The sequence below is a fragment of the Sebastes fasciatus genome, chromosome 16 (assembly GCF_043250625.1).
Source record: "Sebastes fasciatus isolate fSebFas1 chromosome 16, fSebFas1.pri, whole genome shotgun sequence".
In the NCBI taxonomy this organism is placed as follows: Eukaryota; Metazoa; Chordata; class Actinopteri; order Perciformes; family Sebastidae; genus Sebastes; species Sebastes fasciatus.
Genome location: NC_133810.1, coordinates 10,941,749 through 10,964,130, shown reverse-complemented (window position 1 = coordinate 10,964,130; position 22,382 = coordinate 10,941,749). Strand labels below are relative to the sequence as shown.

The 22,382-nt window shown below is 40.6% G+C and overlaps 1 protein-coding gene across 1 annotated transcript in view; it reads right to left on the bottom strand.

Annotated features, from left to right (window-relative positions):
• stk10 (serine/threonine kinase 10) overlaps nt 1-22,382 on the bottom strand; it is a 46,318-nt gene that overhangs the window by 10,138 nt on the left and 13,798 nt on the right. Inside the window, exons 2-9 of the mRNA XM_074611077.1 lie at nt 21,588-21,752; nt 15,499-15,547; nt 14,649-14,798; nt 10,685-10,757; nt 8,258-8,452; nt 7,635-7,716; nt 3,169-3,303; nt 15-335 (exon numbers count right to left, since the gene is read on the bottom strand). Of these exons, the coding sequence (XP_074467178.1) occupies nt 15-335; nt 3,169-3,303; nt 7,635-7,716; nt 8,258-8,452; nt 10,685-10,757; nt 14,649-14,798; nt 15,499-15,547; nt 21,588-21,752 (1,170 nt within the window). The remainder of the gene's footprint in view (nt 1-14; nt 336-3,168; nt 3,304-7,634; nt 7,717-8,257; nt 8,453-10,684; nt 10,758-14,648; nt 14,799-15,498; nt 15,548-21,587; nt 21,753-22,382) is intronic.

The window sequence follows — 22,382 nt, the reverse complement described above, 5'->3', positions numbered from 1 at the left end:
AACTTCAAAAGCACCTTTTCCTCCGATGTGGGGGTACTCTTCCCATCCTCAATGCCTGAATCTGAGCTGGAGGTCTTAGTTGAGGCCTCGCTCTCCGATTTCTCAGACTCCAGAATGACTTCATCGGCCAGTTTGTCATCCAGCTCCTCGGGATCCTTTGGAGGGAGATTGTGCCGTGGTAGGGGAACAGGGACCCCCATGACGGCGGCCGGCTGCTCCTCTGTTGGTAACTGTGGCTCGGCCCCCTTCCTGGGTACAGGTATTGGTGTGGTGGGGGAGGGCGTGGCGGGGCTCGAGACGTCCGGAGACTGGTCTTCCAAACTGGCCTGACTGGTCTGGCATGGCAGGGAACAAGGAAGAGAATAGTTAAGCGTTGACGTGACAAAACATTTGATGTTTTCCTGCTTCAAGTGGGCTCCCAAAAGTCCAACTGAAATCACATTTAGTATTCCATTTTTTGCAGTCAAAAATAATATGTTTTTAAATGTTTTAAAATTAAAAAATGCAAAGAGAAATTATTGTTTTATTTTCTTAGTGAGAACATTAAAGGGTCAAGAGGTTTTTTTTATATTAAAAAGGAAAAAAAAGGTCTTTGGGGAAATATAAAAAATGCTAATTTCCGAAGCAGAAAAGTGTTAAAGTGGGTTGATGTTCAAAGTCTGTGACCCTTATGTTGCATATAGAATACTAATGTTACTGCTTTATGCAAGATTTAATTAGCTGTATTGAAACAAAAGTCTCCATCTACGTAGGCGGATACTGGAATGGTATTCCATCAAATTAATGCAAAACCACGGGGGCGTCATCATGAAACATAAACATTAAATCAAATATAAGTTTCTCCCTTTTGGTTTCTGATTTTTATTTCTCAAAGGGGAAAAAAGGAAAATTGATTTACAGAACACATACAGTAGTATGCTGCAGCAGGCAATTTAATTTCAGTTGGACTAATGTTTCTAATCAGGCGTCCCACCTTCAGTGACATAACCTTAAACTTTGCTTTAGCAGGAATGCAGTCATTCCTGTTTAGACTGCTGCTTTTCACACAGTCGCTGAGATGGCTATCTGTAATAATAAAGTACACTAATAATTACAGAGGTGAAAAGCCTGTGTTAATCATGGCTGACAACCAGGGACAGAATGTTTTTAATGGCATTATTATCAAGAATTATGTGTGATTCTTGGCGAAATAAAGCAGTGGACAGTCCTATTGGAAATTGTAAAATCCTGAATAAAATTGCCACTAAGAATCAAATAAAGAAGCAGCCTAAAGACACTCTAAAAGCCATCAATAAAAATATATAATAACAGTTTTAAACTATCAAAGAATAGATTAATAGCACTTTCCCAGAAGGGAAAGTATAGTGTTTCTGCAGCAATTATATCAATTCTCAGAAAAGGCCATTTTCATAATTTTAAATCTAATTACAGAAGACTCCAGACGTATGTTAGACGTGGGAATTCTATGGTCTGTAATTGTAAATGCCACTGAAGACGTTACTTCAGAATTAAATGCACAGCCATCTGTTAAACTGAGCAACTCTGCTTCTCGAAATACCCCTCCGCTGTCTTCCTCTCGGAGGTAAACAATACCATCAGACATCTTTATGGCCGGGTTTCAGCCTTTCTAATGCCTCAGCAAACATCTCTGTCTGGCTGTGTATGATATATAGGAAGAGATAAACGGTAAGATAACCGCTCGGCTGGCTTTCAGGGTCTCCTGACTGTTCGTGTCAAAATGTTGCTGTGTGCGTACGAGAGAGTCCTTGCTGGTAGAGATAAGGAAACAACATCATACTTAAATAAACGCAGGGATGAGAAATCTGATGTTTGGACTCAGTAGCTGCACTATAGAGTAACATATTTTTGTATTTACATTTCTTTTAATATTATATATATATATATATATATATATATATATATATATATATATATATATATATATATATATATATATATATATATATATATATATATATATATATATATATATATAAATAAATCCAGACTGAAATAACTCAGTAGCAATTAACCTAATTTGTGATAAATCTAACATGTTGTGTTTAAAAGCCTCATGATATTGTGGGTTTTTTAACCGGGGAAACTGCTGACACAGAAGATGATGAGTGTCCAGTCTTGTTTTCAGTAAACAGAGCAGGATAAAGCAGAACTGCATAAATAAAGAAAATCGCACCACCTACAAAACCCTAAACTTAATCCAAACATCTACAATGTTTGATTCACAAGCTGTCTGGAAAGAGTAGTCACTTTCTAGTTTCAAACTGCACGACACTGGTGCCAAGTTATTCACCTAAATCAATTCGGATGTCGCACTAACTGTTGACATTAAGGGAGGAAGAGAGAAGTGGGCAAACACTCATTTTCGTGGAGAGAAAAACATCCCCGTTCAACACATTTGTCTGCTCACAGCTTCCTTGTAGAAAGACTATTTTTAGGGTCTTCTATCACTGTGCGTCTCTGGCTTACAGTAAACCGTCTGTCTTTAGTTAAGGGTCACAGTACAGCAACAGAACAATGTGCGACCTTAAATAATTTATTCCATCGCGGGTTGTGAGGGGTTTGTGTACAGGAGCGAGGACGAAAGGCAGCACCTATATTTAACCATGTGTGGGGGGTGTGGGTGAATGCCAGTATTCCGGTTTCTGTTCCTTTGTTCGTGTCTGAGGTCAGGAGGTAAACGGCTCTCTCACACTACTGTATGTCACTTTCTAATCTTATGCCTTCTGTGGATGTATGAATGGCTTCTTTGGCAGAAAGGCAATGTTTATAAAAAAAAATGTTTGTCAAAGGGGTCAAAAAGCAGGGGAAGCGTACGGTTAAGGTAGAACATGTGTGCTTTTTGGGGAATGGGTGCAAGACGTGCATAATAATTAATACTGAATATGCATATTGAATAATATTGTTGGATTATTCCTTATTTCATGCGCTATTTTGGGATTTATACATTATTATTACATACTAAGTCCGATCACAACAGTTACCGTCCCATTATTGACCTTGTAAAGTCCAGATCATGTGCACTCTTACAACCCAACCCATGAACTTCCCACCCTCCTTTTGGAAACAAACAATGACAGAGAAGAAAATGAAGGGACAGAAAAGAAAAAGTAAAAAAAAAAAATGTAAAAAAAAATCAAGGTTAGGTACCACAGTGAGGTCCATGGCGTCGTCCTCCTCTCCTTCCTCCCTATTGTCCTCTATTTCCTCCATGACCTCAGCCTTGGCTTCAGCCACCAGCTCCCGCAGTGGGCGGTTAGACGTCACCGATTTCACAAACGGGTGCTGTGGACACAGGGGACAGAGGAGACATGGTTAATTAATTATCAGTTCAATTGCACACAGTGGCTGGTGCTTAAATAGCAAGAAAAGTGTCTTACAACTTGTTTTTGTTCCTTCTAGTAATTCATTTTGTGCATCACATTCTGAGCATAAATGAGCTCGTAAACACCACAAAGAGGGATGGAGACTAACAGGCTTGATGTGACCACAGGATAAACACGCTTACAACCATTAAACAATCTTTGCTGGAGGCCAACAGAACACATTATCCAGGGATCAGAGTATCATAAGACCATGAGACTACTGCTTGGGGGATGCTGCAATCGCTGGACTGACAATGAAGAAGTAGGAATAAGATTAGGAACGCATGAATGCAGGCTACTGAATCAAATAAAATTCTGCTGAAAATAAAGTAATTGCAGTCATATACATTAACTCGCCCATGGAGCTGCGAGAGGCAAGGCTACAGGAGACTTTCACTGCAGGGGAAACTCTATCTGCCACCTGCCAGTTCCTGAACAGCTCCAACAATAGTGGCTCTACAATACAACTCTCCCTTTAACGGCCCTCTGAAGTAGCAGCGTTCAATCTAACATCGCGTCCTTTAAATAGCAAACCATCTTTAGTTTTTACAGCCGCTAAATAGAAGATGTGTGTTTTTGCCAGAGTGCAAACAGGGCGGTAATAAGTTAAGTGCAAGGGGAATAAAAAGCTAAATTAAAAGTTGAGTGCAGCCGATCATCTATTATTCAGACGCTTTGCACTCCTGTGTAATTTAATTGGAACAGCTGACAAAGGGAAAAGTGGTGCTGGACCGTGAAGTGTGCATAAGTCTGGGCGTGTGTGTGTGCACATTAAGTGATGATCGCACTTGTTTGTGTGTAAGGGCTGCATCAGGCTTTTTACTTCTCCAATGACTAACAACAGTCAGCTATAGTCTGATGAGTGCCATCTAACCATTTATTACACCATAGTGGAAATAAGAGTACAAAGATAAGAGTATGAAAAATATTAGATTTGATATACGACATGTAGTTGTTGTCCAATTGACATTTAAGGTAAAAAGGGTCTTAGTTATTTTGTCAAGCCCTGGTCCCAATGTAGACAGTACCACATTGACAATACTAATTGTGATTATTTTGACTGATATTGCAATAGTGATATGATTTGCGATAGTAGAGGGAATGATCATTTTTACACTATTTTTCTCATTTTCATTGAAAAACATTAAAATGATTATGTCTCTAGTCTCTAGAGACATAATCATAAGTCTCTACAATATGATGTGTACACACATTTCACCTTTAACAAATATTGCGCCTCCTGCAATTTTGAAAATTGCAGTAGGCTATATTGCGATTTCGATACAATTTTGATTAATTGTTAAACTACTGATCAAAGCCTACACTGTTTAATAGAATTAATTACTGAGACAAAATATTATCTGTGCATTTCTTTTCGTTTCCCCTCGGGCACCATTAGAAACCCTACAGAAGTGACCATCTGAGGTTTCAGCTTCCAACTGTTTATTGTAACAAGTGGACTCAGACCTCCCATGTTCAAGCTAAACGCAGCTTCATTGAAGCATATCAAAGGGGGGAAAAAGGCAAAACAGTAGTATTGCTGTTAAATCTAGCTGTTTTTCTGCTGCCATTATGGATCAAGACGTGGATCAGTGGAGCTTATGTTCTCTCTTTTCGGTTTCACATTGCGTTAGACCCAAAGAGGCTGGTGTTTTTGGATCTTACATGCATGGCTAGGCGTGAAAAGGTTAAATGTGAACAATATGGCCCATTAGGGGACTGGAGGAGGGGGCTGCATTAGGACAGAGTAGCTCTATCTTGAGTTTTAGACATTGAGAGAGCACATTTTTGGTAAAGTGGGGGCGTTTTGGTCCCTCCTCACTTTCTTAAAAGGGTGGTTCAGAGGTTAAGACTTGTTTTTAAGGTTACGGTTATAATTAGGTTACGTTTGGGGCAAAGGCTGGTGTTAGACAAGTAGCAATTTTGGTCGACATAAATAAAACTGACTTGACTTTTATTGTCCAAATTTTGAAATATCTGTCTGAGAAAAATCCGTTACTCTGTATAATCCACAGACCTCACAGAAACTACTGAAAAATAGTGCCTGTGAAAACGGTCCATAGTTTCTTCTGAGATTTATCCAGAGAAACAGGGATTAACAGTATGCCAAATTAGACATTAGCAATTCCTGTTTACAATGGAACCGTGGATTTAACGGACAACGATCACAAGATTACTTGATACTGAAGAAAAATAAAAAAAATGTGGTGATTCTCAGGCAGGTTCTGGAGTCATAAGGCTTTTTTTCTATGATTTCTAAGCAGAGGCCGTTACTCTTTCCAACAATCAATTAAAATAAGTGAGCGATGACATTTAGTGTCACACGGGACACCAACAGATGTCTCTTGGGTGAAAGTCCTGTGTTTGTTTGACCCATCCATCCTCCCCAACCTCCTCCATACAAGGACTTCATTCGACTATCATTAGAAACATTTGTGATACGTCAAAAACAAACGTTATCCACGACAAAATATGTTTCCCCTCAAAACATAAATCGACAATGGAGATTTGTTGTATGGCGACGTATTTTTGAGGAAACAGGGCTGGCCTCACAGTTCGAAAAACCTGAGTGAACTGACCCTTTAATGTTAGAATTAGGTTTACAGTAAAGGCAGGGTAATAGTTTGGCTCAGGCATATAGTTGATAGTATTATGGTTCAGCTCCAGGGGAATGCCGGATGTCAATGAGGGTTCTCACGATAATAGAAGTATGAATGTGTGTTTGTGTCTGCACATGTCAATGTTGCAAAACCACTACAAAGCCCTGGCTCAGAGATAAAATAGCCAAATATTCCCATGGTAACATTACCCAACATACAAACACGCTATGATCAGGAAGAGAAAATCCAACCAGTACGATACATGAATGGAAGCGACACCAAAAAACACTGTAGAAAAGCCTGACCATGTGAAACTGTGTGGGAGGAGAAGCTATATTCAGTGTAATGAGTACAAGTCATCCAGATGGTCTCCCGCCAGCCACAGTGACTGATAGTGTGTCATGTTGTTTTGTATACATTCTTTACAAGCACACATGGGGGACAGACACACGGCAAATCTGTTTAAAACTAATAGCATGTTAGAAAAAGCCTGATGACAATGAATCTGTGTCCTTATAAGTGCTCTTTTGGAACAGTCACACACACCTACAGTTTAATGTTATCCATGATTCATTAGAATCGTCATGTTCACTTCCTGCGCTACATCTGTTTCCCACATCCATACACTCCAATGAATAACTAATTCTGACTTTAAAACTTGTCACATACGCTGATGGTAACTTCCAGTAAGCTGACTTCATTCAACACCCTGATTTCAATGCCATCATTGCACAACTATCCACAGTAAATACTATCTGACAGCCGTAAGGAGCAGCAGGCATGATAAACATCTAAAAACCTCCAGCACGGCACCAAAAACCGGACCGCGCCCGTCTCTTTCCCCCCCCCACTGGAGAGCACATGCAGAATTCCCAGCGGGCCCGGGGTCTAGCGTTTTTCATCTCTGCCTCTCTCTAATTGGCCGGAGGTGGCGAGCTCGGGGGTTATCCAGACATGCTATTGGCTGAGGGTGGGAATGTAAATAGCTGGCATTCCCCTCAGCTGTGGGATACAGACAGGAAACTGTGGCTCTGAATTTTAATAGACACTGCGCTCGTGCTTTAATCCACACCCTGTTCACTTTTTCTCTTGCTCGGGAACTTTGAGAAACTTCTGTCAGAGTACTTCCTAAGATATTAATGTTTTACTGCTAGACTCTCAACAGCCTCTCATTAGAAATATGCCAACTATTTGTGCTTTCCTATCAGCGTCACTAGTCTGAATTTATGTGTATTTGCTATTATAGGAAAACAAAGGGGATCTATTTGTGAACTTTCTAAATTCTTCAGAATTCAAAAGCCCTCAGAAGGTGCTTCAAAAGAGCTTTGTACTTTCACTTTCTTTCACTTAACTTTTGCACTTTTTGCACAATCCCTGCTTCTCTACCGGCTCTATTTCTTGCCTAGTCTTGCACACCTCCTATTCCTCTCCCACTCGCATGTCAGTGCCCTCCACGGGTGCAGCGCTCACTTCCCTGGCATAGATCTCTCCATTCAGGTCTTAAAATAGAAGATTAAAAAAGGCCCCGTATACTGTATGTGTGCCGGTGCGCGATAAGGACAGGGCGAGGACAATGTTCAATCATACATCAAAGTGCAGCGTTGTGTAACATTTGCTAGGTTATTAACTGCACATTGGGTCAGGGGCCTACCTCGTGGAGTTGTCCTACAGTCGGACGAGTATCTGGGTTTTTGTCCAAGGCTGTCTTCAGGAAATCTTTAAACTCCTGTGACCTTGAGGGAACACAAGGGGAACAGTGTTAATGAAAAACGAGAGGTATGAAGAAAGAGGGGGAGGGAGGGAGGGATAGTTGCAACATAACAAAAAGATTCGAAGACAACATTTCAGTTATGGGATGTTGGTACATGTGGGTCATCTTCGTGCACAGCTGTGCTTTGTAAAACAAAGCTTTCAACAGGAATGATGCGTGGGCTCCCCGTCCCAAATGCCCTTTCAGCACCTGATAACTTCACTTTTGCAGCATTACATTTGCTGCTATGGAACATTTAGACTCATAAAATTGGGAAAAAGTTGTAGTTTGACACTCGCTTAAGTCCTGAGTTGTTGCTATAGTTTTGGAAAGGGCAAAAAGGGCTGCAGGCAGAGAGGGGGAGGACAATGGGATAACGTAAATTACAGGACAAGAACAAATTTGGTATGACAAAAAAGCGTGTTCCTGGCCATCATATCCCTGCTATCTCTTCACAATTTTGCACATGTGATGCATTCACTAACCAAAGCTGAATTCAGATACATTTTTAAATGCATCCTCACCATTTGTGCGGCTGCTCCAGGGTGGGCGGCTCCGACTTGGCGATCTTCAACAGCACCCTCATGGGGTTGAGCTCGTGGTGAGGGGGTTCGATCTGGGCCAGCTCGATCAGAGTGATTCCCAGAGACCAGACGTCGGCCTTGTAGTCGTACGGAGCATCCTTCATCGTCTCGCACATCACCACCTCTGGGGCCATCCTGAGACAGAGAAAGACAAAAGGTTTAAAAGGAACAGTGAGTGTAGGATCTGGCGGTATGTAGCGGCGAGGTTTGCAGATTGCAATTTCTCCCGTGTGCCAAGCGTGTAGGATTGCTACCGTGGCCGACGCGGAAATGCAAATGGCCCTCTCTAGAGGCAGCTGTTGTAAGAGTAGAGTGTGTGTGTGTGTGTGTACGTGGGAAGTGAGTGGTGAAGCAAGAGAGAGAGTATGCAGTATGTGACCTGTCTGGATAAAATGGATATGTCCATGTGTAGCAAATGTGTTTACAAGAGGAAGCTATTAAAAAGTGACGCACATGTGATATTTGTTTTAAGTCCTAAAATGACCGTGAGGGATTACTGACCTTTAGAGCCAGTCCACAGGTCTTACATACATACATACAGGAACTGCTAAGCATTAAGTGACAGAGCTAATAAGTAACTCAACTTGTAAAGAATTTAACTATTAGGTTGTAAAAATCGGATTTGCAGAAGAAAACAAAACAGCTCGTCATATAGAAATCAGTCCCAACATGATTCAATAGTTTCTGATATCATCAAAGACACACCTGTGGTATTTACAATATCTTTATCTGAGCAGTGACTAACTGATGATTAATGCAGGGGGGGGGGGGTAAGGAGTGTTTCTCCTCGCTCTTGCTCACTATTTTGCATGAGTCAACATCAAGCACACTTCTCCAATCAGCGCGTGTTTGCTGACTATCTGCAAAATGGTTCTCTAACCCCTGAGCTCTTAAATTTACTCAAGCGCAACGAATCAAATGTGTGCTCCCCGTTTCTTGTTGACTTTGCTAATCAGTGCATTCAAGGGAAAAGGTATACACCGAAAAACTGTAAACAATATTCTTTTCAGGATTGTGCAAAATGAGGGCACGGTCATGTTTCCAATGAGCTGAGGAGGGTACTGCTGATGGATGATAACCTGTTCTGGTCAATGGTTAACTGGCTGCAACACAGGGGATAACAGTATGGAGCGAGGTTCACTGTGGATACTTCAAAAGGGAGTCTTTCTAATCTGTTCAGGTATAGAGGAGAGAACCACCATGCTGCTGTGACAACATTAAAGCATTGAGTTGAGGTATTGGGTTGAATGTGTGTATATCATGCTCTTTCAAGTATTATGGTAGTGTTGTGGGTGGCAGGAAATGTGTTCCCAACAAGCCATAATCCCCCGTTTATATATCACATATAGGGATGGTTGATATGTTTACAGTTGGAGATTTTGCTATATGCTAAATTGTCCTTTTAGCTCAGGTTGTCACTGCAGACATTGTCCTAAATCACATTGGATTACATTGGATTTAGGATGTTGCATCAATCTGATGAAATATCTTGATTTTTCCTCAATTGAATATCTAGAAAAATAAAATCAGAAGCTTCAATCCATCCTAAACTCATGCATAGCTCTTACCCTTAAAAGGGTGCAGTTGGTTACTTCTAGCAAATATGATAAAATATATTAAAATATTTTTGTTTTTTATAAAACTGTCACTATATCCTGACAGTAATGCATGAGACAAGATAATCTGTGAAAAAAAATATGTTCCTCTGTGTCCTCCTGTGCTCCTAATAGCATTTGCAAGATTTCACCGCGCCTTAAGTAAAACAACCAATCAGAGCCGAGCTGTCTCAATAGCAGCTGTAAATCACTGCTCGTGAAGCTCGTGAACCCCGGCAGCGCTGATCATATGGGAATCAAGATTCTGTTACTATTTTTGCCAATTTCTCGCATCAAATGTTTTCAGAAACATCTTGTAGTGTACCGTAAAATGAGAAAGTTTGCTCCGGCCGTTGGGCGGTGCTTGGTTTTGGCTCGACTGTCATTTTCCAGCTAAACAGTACACTACAAGATGTTTCTGAAAACATTTGAGGTGAGAAATTGGCATTACAGTAACAGTGTCTTGATTCATATTTGATCAGCGCCGCCTAGTTTGGTCGGAGTTCACGAGTTTGTGCAGTGACTGACAGCTTATTTAGGGACTCCTCGGCTCTGATTGGTTGTTTCCTTTGGTGCTGTGAAATCTTGAAAATGCCATTAGAAGCACCGGACGACACAGAGGAACATTATTTTTTTTTTTACAAATTATCTGTCTCATGCACTACTGTCAGGATATAATGACCGTTTTATATAAATAACTTTTATCATATTTGCTCAAAGTTACCAACTGTAGTTTTAACGGTGCTCTGATGTAGAGTAACGTCTTACTCACCAGTATGGCGTTCCGATGAAAGAATCTCTTCTCTGTAAGGTTTTGGTGTTTTTCGCAGACACGCCAAAATCAGCTACAAGAATGAAGAGAGACAAAAAAGAAAAGATGACGTGAGACAGTTGAAAGAAATTCCCAAGAAGCATTTAAAGAGGGAGTGAAGCCGGTTCAAAAAATACCATCTTTTCCCTCCTTTGTAGAAGATGAACAGTTTGTAGCTTGTAAAACTGTCATGACATTGAGACACAAAGCCGGAATCAGTGAATTTACAGCAGTTCAGTTGCCCAAACAAGCTGCCCCCATTTCCTGACACGACCCTCAGATTACAGGGGTGCTGTTTTCACTTGGGCTGAACATATTTTTTTCTCTGCAAGTACAAATATTACGTGTGGCGTGCCCAGGGTTGAGTTCTTGGCTGAGGCCTTTCCTCACGAGGCAGCAGACTGACTGCTTCAATTACAAACTGGCATGTTCTATTACGGGGACATAAGTGACTGTCTTGGTTTTGCAGACTACAATTCAAATATCTTTGACCTTCCAGTCAAATATATAATTTCAGACTGTTGCAGTCTAAACTTTTGCAGAGAGAACGTTTATGTCATATAAAACAATAAATAGTACTACTGCTTTTATTGTACATCAAATACAAGTTTGCACATTAATATCCTGAAGGATTGTAACCTGGGCTGTCAATGTTAAGGCGATAATAACACATTAAAGTAAATTCGCTTTAACGCCACTTATTTCTTTAACGCATTAATTCAATTTGCTTAAAAATCCAACGAGCCGATATTTTGGAGGTTGTAGCGGGCTCAGTTTTAAAGCTAGAGTGAAGATGCTGGTATCATATGAAACTAAAAAACCTAAGGAATCCATTGGTACCAACCATGTCATACTACCTTGTCGCGAAGGGGGCTAAATAACGCTCCAAACTTGCGCTAAAGTTTAGCGAGGAAAAACTGGCATGGCCATTTTCAAAAGAGGTCCCTTGACCTCTGACCTCCAGATATGTGAACGAAAATGGGTTCTATGGGTACCCACGAGTCTCCCCTTTTCAGACATGCCCACTTTATGATAATCACATGCAGTTTGGGGCAAGTCATAGTCAAGTCAGCACACTGACACACTGACAGCTGTTGTTAACGAGGGTCTTTTAGCGCAGAGAAGTACTTGTATCGGTACTCGGTATCGGCGAGGAGCCAAATGTAAGTACTTGTACTTGGTCTGAAAAAAAGTGGTATCGGTGCATCCCTAGTTTCTGGACAATATTTGTCATTGTTTTGTGTTGTTAATTGATTTTCAATAATAAATATAAACATATATTTGTATAAAGAAAGCATATTTGTCCACTCCCATGTTGATAAGAGTATTTAATACTTGGCAAATCTGCCTTTAAGGTACATTTTGAAAAGGTAAAAAAAAGTGTGATTAATCATGATTAAATATTTAAATCGATTGACAGCCCTAATGGTAACATATTCTGGTAAAAACATACCGATAGAAAATACCAATTAAACCCAGAGGTCAAATACACGTCAGTTCATTCTGGCAAAGCTGCAGTAAAACCTGCTGTGTCACTGAGTTTAACCTACACTATGTTCCCTTACATAATCAACAAGGGTGTGTCTCTCATGAAGCATTACTATGATTATACACAAATATTTATACCCTTCATACCTAAAGGTTCCCATAATGCACCACACCATCAGCAACTATGGAATCCCAACAAACTCAAAGAATAGAAATAATAGTCATGACTGGGATTTAGTGATTTAATCTTAAGATTTTTAAGTGGAAAATTCAGATAATGTATTAAAGTGTGAGCATAAATAAGAATATTGTGTTGTTGCCTGTTCTATATTGATTTTCCTTTCCTTGATAAAGCAGCATGAGACACATTTCTTCTGTCTCTTAAAATTGGTCCAACTGCTGAACATATCTCAAGATCAACAATCGCTGAAGCGTTTTATAACCATTAGCCAAAAAGTTTAGGACACGCTGTTCTGCATGGTAGAACAAATTGTTTTTACTGCCACGTATCACAGGTAATTGACAGACAGGTAATTGCTACCTTGTCTGAATTAACATGTAGTTAGTGTAGTTTGGAAACGGCAAATTACTTAATGAGGTTAAAGAGGCAACTCCCAGTAATTATATCAAACTGCGGTGTCCTAGTGAACAATGTAAGTTTGTTGGTCATGACTGTGCAAAATAACAGAGTCAGACAGTACAGAAAGTAAAACATCATGCATCAATTGTCAGCCATTTGGAAAAAAGCCTGCACTTCCTTAACTTGCACGTGCATAAAGCACATTAAGACACCCTTTTGCTTTCCTGGAAACTACACTTTAATCCAAAACATGCTGGTAAAATGGGTTGGATCCACAACTTCAGCTGTGCAATGTGAAGAATGCGGAGAACTCTTCAAAAAGCCAATAAATGAAAATATGTCAAACTTCTTAGAATGCAGTTTCCCCCACACAATGCCCACTTATGATCGTCCTACGGCGCAGCAGGAGCAGTACAGGGCCTCTAACTGTGTGTGTGTATGTGTGACAGCATCAGTGTGGCTGCATGTGTGTGTGTGTTCAGCCCATATGACAGCATGCACGTAAGCCAAAGAAACAACAGACCAGAGTTCCAGAGGTAACCTGTAATGTGCAATGGGAACGTGGGGTTTATTTAAGAATTAGTTCCACTTGCATCATTTTGGCAGTGGAACGGTTTTCTCTGTGAATGATGGGATGTAAAAGACAGAGAGATTACACCGGGCCTTACAAATTTGATCCAAATTCAACCCATAAATTTAAAATATGTTCACCAAATCCTCTGTTACTCTCTGAACTTACCGTATTGCTTTTTTCAGACTTTGTACACCTGTGTACATGTGTGAGCTTGGACAAAAATGGCACTTGGTCACCATGATGCCTACTAGAGCTGGGTGATATGGCCCAAATCTATCCCAATATAGGTAATTTCATATAAATAGTCTACAGTACATGAAATAACCAAATGGTAAAACCTATTTTTGTATACTCCTGTGTGAATTAATGAATGAACTCAGACTTCCGACACGGAAAATTTCAATGGAACGGCCATTCAAGTCGGAATTCCAAGTCGGAAACTCGCCAACATAAACACACCTGGCATCACAGCAACAGGGCGGCACACATACTTTATGTAGTGTTTGTGTTTTGAGATGTCCTGTAACAACAGTGTAGCTGCTATTTCCATTCAGTTGATTTGTGTTTGACAGAAGTCTTTGCGATCATGCGGTACTAGTCCACTCTTCCCGTCTCTTTTATAACAGGGTTCCTGCAGATCCTTAAAATACCATAAATTAGATTTTCAGAAATATTTTGCCACAGGATTTTTCTAGTTGTTGATTCAAAGATGGGTACTTTATATGCGTTTCTCTTCGCTAATGGCGCTGTGGTGGATGATGTAGGTTCTCTGAAGATGCTTGCGAAGCTCAGACACTTACATACTTATACACATACAAACATCAGTTTACTGTGGGCGTCCAAGTCTTCCCCGAGCAGATACACTGGGACACATATAGATTGGAAGTATAAATACCGACTCGGGATTATCGACTTCCGACTTGCAGTGGTTTGCAGCATACGGTATATACTTGACAAATGAAAAGTGTTGAGTATTTTCTCATTTTAAGAACTTGGGTGCAAAATGAGCATAAAGTTTTAAGTGAAATTTTAGAGAAAAATAAATAATTATAGGCCTAGCCTATATCGCGTTAAAAATGATAAAGAGAAATATATGCGATAGACATTTTAATATCGTTTTGACGATATATATCGTCATATTGCCTAGTCCTAAAGCCTACATAATGAAAACCAGTCAATGGTCAACAAAATCTTGCTTTCTAGGAATGCTAGAGTTAAATGTCAACTTTGTAGAAGCACTTACAACTAACAATATTCTAAAGTATAAATATCTAAATCCTCACCCAGTTTGATGTCTCCATCCAGCATGAGGAGGATGTTACCGGCCTTCAGGTCTCTGTGGATGATCTTCATGCTGTGGAGGTAGTCCAGAGCTTCCAGCATCTGGCGACACACCACCTTAATCTGTGGCTCCGTCAGCCCGCGATCCAACTCTGATAAGGGCAGGAGAGGCGGGAGATGGAAGGGGTTAAATACGGTGGTAGGAGAGTTGAGGAAAACTAGCTGAGAGGGTTCAAAACCCATTGTGCACACCTCGCAGATTCCACATTCGGCGTACACACAATCATAAAAACAAAGTCTTGAGGACAGATGCAGTGTGTGAGCTCCGCCAGAGAAAACAGAAAAAAAGGTAAACCCGTGATGATATCAATGAGGTCTCTCAGATAGAGTTGCTGGATAAGTAATCCCAGATCAGAAAAGCTTTCTCACATCCAAGCTAGTCCCTGCCCTGCAGACTTTATTCTACCGTGTCTGTGTTTGGTTAGCTGCAGTGGGGGTACAGACAGTTATGAGGATGTGGATTACCCAGGAAAAACAGACTGGGGGGTTTTCCCACACCGGAGGACTACACTATGTCTGACTGCTTTCTAGAGCATTCAGGGCCAGACTGATGAAGAGTGATCACGTTCGGAGCATCAGTATTGGGATAAATGTTGGTTTTCTAGATGTTTTCTCTACAAACAAGAGCATAGATTGGCAGCACATCTTTGACGTTTTATTATGTCTACACTTCCTTGAAGGGACAGGTGTAGTCTCAGCACCGCTGCAGGTGTGGAATTCGACTCTTGTGACAGGGAAGAAGGTGGAGTGCTTATGAAAACACACAGAGAGCAAAAAGAGAGAGAGGCCTACCTAGCATTGTGGCATCCACAGCACCTCCGGGGCAGAACTCGATCATGATCTGGGGAATGAAGGGGGGGAGGGGAGAATGGGTGAGGTTAAACTTGACCCAGCTTGGTGAATATACATGCACAACTCATATTTGTACAATTATTATATGGGTGTCTTTTAAATGCTTTCTATTCTAATATATCTCAACTCATAACTTTGTGTGATACGTTGTGTTTTAATAGCAGATTTTGCACATGCAAACCAAAGACAAAATTCTGCCTTTTGCATGCTAAAATTAATAATAATAATTAATAATAAAAGTATTTTCTATTCTATTCTAAAAAAAAAAACGTTAATGAAATGATTTTGATTCTCCTACTAGAAACATTCAGCACTGATAGACCATAAAGATTTGGCACCTGAACTTGAGAGTAAATTAGGAAGTGTGCGGCAGTAAAATGAGCTTGAGTTAATTAATAACATACATCGTAACTCTCCAGAGGTCAAAACAACAACAACAAATTGGTAGTGCAACATTCCCAGTCATTCCTATTCACACTATTTTGGCAAATTTACTTTTGGTAAAGCAAACCAGAGGAAAGAAGATGACATGCTAATATGATGTCATCAGTACCTGGAGAGCTCCCCCTGCTCTACGTTAGTCAAATACTCTTTGACGTCTGTTGGTGAAAGTAATAGAGTACACACTTTGGAAAGTGGACAGCTGGACTCAGACTAAAGTGAATAATAAACACTTAGGGTGTAACTGTACACAGTTACTGGGACACACGTATAAATACCAGTAGAGCAGTGAAGTAAAGACACAGAGAGAGACAGAGAGAGACATATTATGAGAACACCTCCCTAAATGGTGTCTTGGCCAACAGCAACTTCCAACAATTTCATTTCCTCTCCTTACATAGTCAGTCTCTCACACTCTGCCTGTCAGAAAAACCTCTAAATGTTCAAGTACAGTGGGACCAAAGAAAATAAAGACACCACATGATTTCATATTAATCCCATGCAGAACAGTTAATCTGGTTAAAGATCAACCCTAGGTGGTGTATGCAGGATACCTGCTGAGTGATGTCACTCTGATTTAATCATCGAGTCCTGCTTGCTACGACAACACCGTCAGGACAGGGCGTGGAGTTTCAGTCCGGACAAAGCCATCAAGAGAATTATAAGTACAAAAGGTACAAAAACACCCCAGCAGGTACAGATGACTCTGTACGAGGAACTATGCATACCTCCATGCACGTGGAAAACTCAAAGATGAGGAATGTCAAGCATGGCATGCAACTCCTCAGGTGAAACAAATGTGCTTTTGTTAAGTTCGGATGGACAAACCCCACTCGTTTTGTCACGTGTTATCAAGGATGTTTCACTTCGTCATGGTCTCTTGAAAAGGACAGACAGCGGAAAGACGGTCTGGGCTGTGTGTTACACGCTCTGCTGCTCCCAGCCTTCATATCTCCTCACTGGATCACAATGAACTGCCTTCTGTTTTGAACCTCTGTTTCTCTTAACATAAACTAAGACATGACTTAAGCTCTATTAAAGCACTGAACACTTGGTTTAAAACTATCTATCATCTGTAACTTTGCTTGTAATTTGTCATTCTCAGTTGCAAATTAAAAAAAGTTTAACACTCAAAAACTCTATCTGGATATTGTTTGTTCAAGATTGTTAGTTTATGTTATTTATTTATGTTTTAAAAAGTACCATTGGCTGATATATCATTATCTGATTAGATTCTGGTGGTCAAAAGGTCAAGGTCACTGTGACCTTACGTCCGTCCCATTCTCGTTATATCCAGGGTTGGAAATTAGCACCAGCCACCAGCCAAATGCTGATAAAATATGAAAGTGGCTGCTAGTTGAAATTTAGATTAAAATTGGTATGGTATAGTTAAAAGGTGTTTTCAACAATATCTCCATGCAGTGCTGTAAATACTGATAAAACAATATAGTTTTAAGCGCTTCCCCAGAGAGAGGTTTATTACACATCTCAGTACAAAACTATTTCCCCATTCCTGTTCACCACTAACCAAACATTATTTCTATTTCCCCTCTGTTTAAAAACCACCCCCCCTAAATTAAATGAGCTGCCCTTCAGTAGCAACACACTCTGCCGCCCAACCTAAACAGCTGTACATTACACCACTCAGAGTCAGAAGCAACTGGTTTGTGTCTCCGTCAGTGTCTCTGCAGCCAGATTTTCTCTTCCTGCTTGAAACAATTCTGGATGACATGTTGTGCTGTAGTGAAGAATGTGCCCCGACCGGTCAAGCTACATGCAAAGCATACCTACTATGGGCTGAACGCATGCAGACACAAGCTTAACCTTAGACCGAGAAACCAATGTGCCTGATTTTTCTTTTGAGACAAGCTGAACCAAATTAGACACAGCCTACAAAATACAAAAAGCTTTAAAAAAGGGAGCAGGCCTCGCTGACATTGCAGTATTCCTGCGACTCACAGCTCTGTACTGACACAGTGATTTCCCACCTCATTCAGCCAAAATAAAAAATTATTTAAAAGGCTATTTGCCAACAATGACCTGCTTAGAAACTGCAATAATAAAGAAAGAAATATGAGCATATAAACCGTGACACACTGTTAAACTGTGTCACTCTATGAACATGACTAATGCTTCTGTGTACATGAGGCGGTGCCAAGAAAGACTCAACATACCGACTTCTATTGATCTGCATTCCAGTGTCATCAAAAAAATCTCCAAGCAACCACAACCGGTGACATTATGTACTGTAGAACTCACTGTACGCACATCATGGCAAAAATATAATGACAATAAAAAGTATTGTCATTGTCTCACTGTGTTATTACAGCGAGATCCCACTCGTCTCCACCTACTTTGTATAGAATTATTTTGAAGAGCCTTAAGTTTGACAGAGTCTGGGAACACAAAACACAAGAAAAGATGTTTCTATCATTCTATATTTAAAGGCTCAGATGAATAGACTTTTGGCTCTGATTTGAAACTTATCTAAAAGTTCATCTATTGTGAAACTTTACTTCCTTCATTAGACATTTCTGCTGGAGCTCTAATCTGATTCCCCAAAATGACAAAAAAACACATTTTCTCCCTTACCTCTAGTGTTATCTAGCTATGCAGACGACTGTGTTGAGTTTTGCCCAAATACTATAGAGGCAGATGGAATTTTGTTTATGGTGCTCAAAGCATGGAGAATATACATGTATCCCCATTACGTTTTTACTAGGGCTGTCAGAGTTAACGGGATAATAATGAATTAACGCAAATTAGTTTTAACCCCACTAACTTCTTTAACGCATTGACGCAACTTGGGTAGTGGGCTCCGTTTTAATGTGCAATTAATTTGCGATTAAATATTTTAATCGATTTGACAGCCCTAGTTTTTACGTTACGTATTTTAGATACTTTCCACTGGAGAAATAGTTCCTATGGATTCTATTAGTATTTGAGTGGAAGCATAGATATCGCAAAATAAAGCTATGTGTGTCTTTTTGTCATTTGGCTAAACAAACCCTTTAATCAGACAGGCTTAACTATGCTTCTAAATGCTGAGTGTAAGTTCTTCTCTGTGTTTATTGTCTCTCCTTTTCATCTGTTTATCTCTTCTCTTTCTCTCACTGTTCGTTCTTCTCAGTGTGCTGATGTCAGCAGTCTCGTCCCCATGTTAAAGGCCCTCTTTTTCTCACGCTGTGGGCCTGGCTGCCCCTCTAGCCTCAAGACCAGATTGTTCCTGAACTGGAACAAACAGCCCTTCTCTCTCTATCTCTCTCTGCCCCTCTCTTTCTCTCTTTTTTCCTCTATCCGTCTCTTACTCAGTAGAAAGCAGAACGGGTGGGTCGGTACTGGAATGCATCATCTCACCCCTGCCCAGTCCACCCAACCGGAGGTTACTGAGGCCTGACCGCCAACCACTGGGCTAATTGTTGAGATCCTTTGGCCTCAGACACACTCATAGCAATGAGGTACAGAGCTTGTTATTCTGCTGCTGGTCGGATGCTCATATGTCCATTTTATCCGCTGTGAGTTTCTATACTAAACCAGAAAAGTTGGTTGCTCTTAAAATACAGGCTGAATAACATTTTTGAAGAGATTGAGAGTTATCATGTGTAAAATCTAAAAGAAACCATTAGTATCTGAGCACAGCTTGGAAGTGAGACAGTAAAAGTTGAAAGTCTGAAGCCACACAGACACACACACAGGAAGCCTGTGGTATAAACGCTGCAGGAAGGGATGTTTGCACATTTTACTTTTCAGCACAAACTAACACAGTCTGACAGTCAGGCTTTGACTGATGGAGGACGTTCACCTTCCACACTCAGGAATTCCAGCTATGGCCGACACAACCACGACTATAGCTCTGCTCTGGGGCTGTGGCATAGCATGTGTGTATAGGCAGAGATGGCAAATTCTTGAATGAAAATGAGCATAACAATGTAACAATGAGCATCCTCTCTATTATCGCAAATCATATCACAATATCAGTCAAAATAATCCCAACTAGATATTTTTTCGAAATCGTCCAGGCCTAGTCGGTAGCTCATTTCATTTTTGCGAGGGAGTAATAGAAGAAAAAGCCGCAGCCACAAGGAGCTGTTAGACACAGGTCTCCACTTCTCAGCAAGGTGACTAACTTCACGGTGCCCTGCTGTTGTGCTAAAGACTACTCCCGCTGTGCACGGCATGGAATCAGATTATAGCTATTATTGACTGACTTCTTTATTAAAACAACGTGAGCTTGTTTTGGCAGAGCTGTAAACAGATATGGCTCTTGCTGTAATTTCTGACAAAGTATCTGCTCAAAGAGTGTTTTTGCTGTCGTACTAAACCGCACTTGCTGTTACCATGGGAACCACAGGTGTGCCAGGGCTGAAATCTTACATCTTTCAACTTTAACAATGTACTTAACAACTCAGGCTGGTCTCATACACTGTTCATAACTATACCTACGGAAATTAATGCACCGTAATTCATGTATATCACACAAAATAAATTTGTGTGTAATTCACGCAATCGTGAACAAGTAAATATAAATAGCGGTGAACGCAGCACAAGGAGGTCGGGGTGGATGTGTGGGCGAAAAAACACCAGACACCCAGGAAACTGGTGTTCATTTCCTGTGTGAAACCATAAGTCTTTTTCATGCATAGATATGTTGAACAATTACTATTGTTGTAATAACTGAAGAAGGGAGAATACTGTAATAAAAGATCTGTTCAATCTAAACTCTAAATCTTACATTTATAATCCACTACACACAACTATCTTTAGCCTTAACGCTGCCTTGTAATTCCTCAGATATTCAAGGTCGTGCCCCAGCATGAGGTCACTATTATTTTTCTTGGCCCGATAGACTGGGAGATTACAGAGGGAGTTGAACACTTGACCCAGAGAGCGAGTGCAGCGAGGGAACATAACTCGAGAGCAGAAAACACTGAACTGAAATCAATCTTCATTCTTGTTGTAACATCAGGGTGAGGATTGGGTCATTTCTGATGTATTACGTCACCCTGGGGGGGAGGGGGGGGGGGGATCTTGTGTCATCCACATTTAGGCAATCCGCTTTTCTTATCTTTATTATTCAACAGAGCTTTCATATGTAGGAGAAATATACTCTGGATGAGATACTGTTGCACTAAAAAACAACAAGGCAGTCTCAGACTGAAATGAAACATCCCATGAGCCTGCCAACATGGTTAAAAGATCTGTTTTTCTACTTCCCCGCTGAGTTCAGGTTTGTGTGTGTTGTGGCTCTGTTTGGAAAGGTTGCAAAGAAAACTTGGTGGATAGAGACAGAAACTCCTCGACACAGTGGAAAAGGATATATCTAGTGAGGAGGGTATCAGTGTGGACAGCAGATAAGGTCCCTTTGGTACATTATGCACCAGTCTAAGATACCGGCAGCCTTGACCTCAGTGTTCCCACGCAGCAGCATACTTCTAAACTAAGTTTAAGTGCTGAAATGTGCAAACACGGTGATCAGTGTGGGGCGTTTTCAGTAAAAGGAAAGGTGAAACAGGAAGAGAGAAGGGTTGAAAAGTTTGTGGTTTACACTTACAGCTAATTGTCTTAAACCAGATTCCTGTGTTACCTACCCACAGTTTGTTGTCATGGTAAAATGCGTCAAGCAGCTTGACGATGTAGCGGTGGTCACATTTAGCCAGGATGTCGATCTCAACGATGTAGTCCTCCAGCTCCTCCTCACATTTTGTCTCGATCACTTTGGCCGCAGCCAGAGCTCCCGTCTCCTTGCTCCTGGCCTGAAGAGACACAGAAACACAACATTCAATTCAACATGCACAAGTAACAACAGGCCTGTTTGATTGATTCTTATTTACTCTGCAAAAGTAAATAAAAGGATGTTTTTTTTCAGTGTGATAATCCTATGAATTCAAGAGTTTCCCGTCACCAGAGAGGGCGTTTTCTATCACTAAGACTTCCACGATAAATATGAATAGCAGGGGATATACAGGGTGTGGTGTGTGTGATAGAACGGGGGTGTGAGGAAAATGGATCACGCTGTTACTTAACATTTCTGCCTCCAATTTTTTAAGTAAAAGGTGGAAAATATCAAAATCAAACTCTGCCAGCCGCCAAAAGGGAAGCCAAAAGGGGAACCCGAAACATCAAGAAACGCAGGAGTGCAATTAAAATGTTGACTAACTAACATTTAGAGACAAAACAGGAAAGGAAACACCACACCCTCCCTGAGCAACTGGGGAAAAAAAAAGAAGAACCACAAAAGCGTCAAGTGTCAGTGTGGCTAAACTAAGACACACACACACACAGACAGACATTGGATTCCTAGCAATACTGAGTAATAAAGGGAAGCAAACGTAAACATGAAGAGATTGTTCAGTGCCTTTTCTGGAAAGCATCAAAACACCCAA